The sequence below is a fragment of the Beauveria bassiana genome, assembly GCF_000280675.1.
Source record: "Beauveria bassiana ARSEF 2860 unplaced genomic scaffold BBA_S00070, whole genome shotgun sequence".
Classification (NCBI taxonomy): Eukaryota; Fungi; Ascomycota; class Sordariomycetes; order Hypocreales; family Cordycipitaceae; genus Beauveria; species Beauveria bassiana.
Window position 1 is genome coordinate 28904 of NW_007930905.1, and position 4115 is coordinate 33018.

Here is a 4115-nt window from a genome sequence, read left to right on the forward strand (position 1 = left end):
CACACANGTTTTTACGGTAGCACATCCAAACACTTTGTCACAAATCAAGAGTCGTCTTACTCCAACATAATAGTCTTCGTATAATGCTGCGGTCCATTGTTTCGACCGGGAGAAACCTAAATGTCTGTCTGACTCGTTTAACTGCCTGTTGCTTAATAGCCCTAATTTGCTTGAACAGTCGATGCTCGCAGCGCTAGCCGACTCGCTTACAATAGGCGGAACTAGTAGTAGTATGAGAAACTGGATCAAGCTAACGTATTTAGAAAATGATGTGTCTGGAATATATGCCGGCGACTGATCACTTATACCGAAGAAAGCCGCATGTCAATTTATAGCATACACTTCACCCTCAACGAGTAGAGTCCAGTTATATGATAGGCGCAGTTAGTTAAACAACGGTAACTGCCGAATATACGTGGCTTTCTATTTATGTGTAGCAGAGACTGGAATTTACTTGAGAGCGAGAGATCTATCTATGTTATCCAAGTGCACCTAGGCTAAGCCGAAAACGAAACTCGCCGTAGCAAGCACGATGACAAGGATGCTAGCTTCGGTCCCTGGCGCGATACTAGCTAGCGATGTCGTTGGCACTGGCACCGGTAGTTGCGACGCAATAGAGAAAGCCAAAGATGCAGACGACGGCAACACCGCCGCCGTTGATGTATTTGATTTCCACTGAATACCGCTCGATAGCGTGTGCATATACATAGCACTGCCAATATGTCTGCTGGTTGCAGTACATAAACTTGTTGGCAGTACTGAGGGCATCTCGGATGGCAGTATAGAAGCTATGGTGGCAGATTGAGACCACAAGGCAGAAGGCATGACGGTCGAGCCATTCTTGGCGCCGGTCACATATGTCATGCTGACCAGGTTCTGTCTCACTCTGTTGCGCGCAAGGACACGAACGTCACGATCTTATATATTTCGTCCAGTATGTTGCGGGCCGTCGAAACTGGCCACGCGCAAGTAAACAAACTATACTGCACTTTTTCGGCGTACAAAGCAAGAAGACAAATAGAAAAGCTGTTATCGGCGCTCTGATTAGCAGCATGTGCTATATTCTGGAGCAGACAGAACGGCACGAGCGCCAGAAAGAGGCGCTAGTCGATTCACAAGAAACGAAAACTGGCAGCGCACTGGGAACTGTCACTTCGTACCACTTCTCCCGATCCATGCGGCAGTGACTTTTACGGTATGAAATGGCTCCGTTATGGCTTCAAGAGACCATTCTGGACACTTGAGCCGAAAATTCTACGGATGATATCGCTCGCTCTAAGTATTTATACTCTCGACGAGCCGACTCGAAAACCAATTTTCTCTACGAGTCAACGTCTAGTCATGGCAACAAACGTACAAGCACCAAATGAGGAAGATGCTGCAGCGGCGCAAAGGATCAGGGACGCCGAAAGAATATTGAAAGTCGATTCCAACCCCGACTTCGATGGCGACCGTGCAAGAGCTGAGCCCGGCTACACGCAAGAGTGGAACAAGAAAGAATCTGTTTTCAAATCAAAAGTGTTCGGTCTAGAAGAAAATGCCGATCAAGATGATTGGAACGAGAGATTCCAGCTTCTCGGCTCGTTGCTGCACAAAACACAGTGTACGACACTGGACGCGAAATCTCAGGAAGAGATTGCGAAAGCATACGAAAGTAAGATCAATAGTCTCATGGCTTGAATTACACTGACCTGGCTCAAGAACTCTTGAAGGCAGCGGATGGCAGGGTTAGCGGCGATTATATCAAGAAATTGGAGGCATGGGACGGAGCAGCCAATTTTGAAAATGAGGATGAGCATAGCGACAGTGGCTCAGACTCCGACGAGGGCGGGCATCTTCCTGAGGACACGATAGACCCTCCCCCTGACAAAGTGATGGTAACTCTCCTGCAGGCAACGCAGTACATGCAGAGGCTGTTTGAAGACCCGGACTGGGACGAAGCTGAGGCAGCGCTGGAAGCTGTCAATCGTCAAATTCAGACCCAGAAAGGGGATGAAGACCGTAACATGACGGACAGCGGTATTCAGGCGCGGGACGATTGGTACCTTAAGTACTCTTATTGGCATACAGCCTACGAGGAGCTTCGGAAGTGTCGTGACCCAGCAAAATTCGGTATCGAACCTGGGGCGGCGGTAGAAAGAGGTAAGAACCAGAGGCGGCTAATTAGACGTTACGTAAATTCGCGTCAACTGCCCTCGGGGTGGGCAAAGTTTCCGCCTACGATGACGAACGAGAAGCCGAAGCAGTCGACGGAGAAGCCGCAGGAATCGACCAAGGCGCCAAGTGGAGAGCTTGTATACCCTTGGAAGACACAAAAATTTGAATATGGCACAGCCCTCGGTTTCGTGCGCTGTGGCTTTGGGTACCGAGTGTGCGTCGAGATAAAGGAGAACGGCAAAATCATTCGCTCGCTCATGGCAGGAGCCGACACAGGCATAGATCTGAAAGAATGTGAATATAAGAAAAGCCTCTATAAGATCTCCGAGAAACAAAGCGAGTGGACCTACTTGGACCGTGGAGATTTCAAAGAAATTCTCTGGGTCACAAAAGCTCGAGGCAAGAGAAAACACATGACAGGACGTCAACCCGATCCAGCTGCGTACTGTTGCGTGAGGTTTGAATCAGAAAAGACATTTAAAGACGGCAAGACCAAGAGCGGGTTACAGTTGCTTACCATAACCAGCCTCAAAAGGGTAAAGGGTAAAAATATCGCAGAGGGTTTAGTTGAGAAAGTGTGCGCGAGAGACGGCATCGTGCCGCCCTGGAAAGCAGGGTATAAGGAAGAAATCCACGATTCAGAAGTCCTTAAGGAAGCCAAGGAAAACCGCCAAAAGAGGGCTGCTGAGAGGGCCGTCGAGGCCGAAGGCAGTTCCTCAGCCACAAGCAGCGCTTCAAACGGCGGGAGAGACAGCAACGCAAGTGGACATCTTGAGGAGCCGAAATCCAACCTTGACTCCATACTTAAAGACATGAGAGATTTTATGGCTGAAGCTCGTAAGGATCGAGAGGTGATGCAAGATATGATGAAAACTTTCATGGCGTTCGTGCAAGCAAATACGCCAAAGACTGCCTCTGCTAGCTCTTAGCATCCTAATGAGAAGCTGAGATGAAGTCATCTGTCTGTTTGTCTGTTTGTCTGTTTGTCTGTTTGTCTGTTTGTCTGTTTGTCTGTTTGTCTGTTTGTCTGTTTGTCTGTTTGTCTGTTTGTCTGTTTGTCCGTCTCTTTGCCCAACTTGATAACTATAGCTTTAATATAAACTCATCGTTCCTATCAAGTAAATTCATACAGTAATGCGACTTAGTAGACAATAATTTAGGAGTGGATAAAAAGTAAGGATTAAATTGCTCGTGGTCACGTAGGATCTAGGTATGGAAGTCATCACTATCTCTAGGCAAGAAACTGGTCCATTGGTTCTAAGGACTTAGATGCTGAAACAAAATAGAAACTTAAGGCTTATCACACGTTACACCATCTATGATTTACCCATTGAAGGTCGGATTCATGGCAGGAGGAGAAAGTATCGGCTGAGGAATCCTGATTAGCCTCGTGCTAAATCGGGCGATTATAGGACACTATTTCTATTGCGGTTTTGTTTATAAGACTGCGCCCGATCCTCAATTAGCTGCCTTTCCCGCGGGAGAAAGTTTGTGAAATATGAAACTATGCTAGAGGTACTATGAGCTTCCCAAAAGAAATGCCACTGCGCGGACTATAGGCGCCTTCACTGAAACTTTAATGACCAGCCAGAATAGCTGCCACAGTGTAGCGAAGAGGATTATTCGTCCCAACCATAAGCAGACTGAGATCAGAAGCATCTTGATAATTATTCCACCCCTTACGGCGGCAACTGCCGCCACCATTCGCGAAGCGGCGACGCCGATGCAGCGCGAGGCGGCATTGATCCGGTGCGGCGGCGCTAGCGTGCTCATCAGCTCGCACAGCCGCTGCACCGCAGCAAACCGGCGCAGGATTGCTTGCAAGCTTGCCTGAAAGCTCGTCTGTCCGCCAGGGGCCTCGGCATGGAAGCTTATGGTGTCATTGCTTCCACGAGCGTGAATCTCTTTGCTCCGGGTTTTCATTGTGTTTCTGTCGATCCGCGCTGCGTGTGGCGGGA

General features: G+C 48.5%; 2 protein-coding genes across 2 annotated transcripts; one reads left to right on the forward strand and one right to left on the reverse strand.

Moving 5' to 3' along the window:
- Positions 1-492: 492 nt before the first annotated feature.
- Positions 493-864, reverse strand: BBA_09834 (uncharacterized protein; the record flags this gene model as incomplete). The annotated part of the gene is made up of 1 exon (XM_008604931.1): positions 493-864. The coding sequence occupies one exon, from the start codon at positions 862-864 to the stop codon at positions 493-495; it is 372 nt and encodes a 123-aa protein (XP_008603153.1).
- Positions 865-1341: 477 nt separating this feature from the next.
- On the forward strand, positions 1342-3086 carry BBA_09835 (uncharacterized protein; the record flags this gene model as incomplete). Its single annotated transcript, XM_008604932.1, has 2 exons — positions 1342-1654; positions 1702-3086. 2 exons carry the CDS (start codon positions 1342-1344, stop codon positions 3084-3086), a joined length of 1698 nt encoding a protein of 565 aa, XP_008603154.1.
- Positions 3087-4115: the final 1029 nt, after the last annotated feature.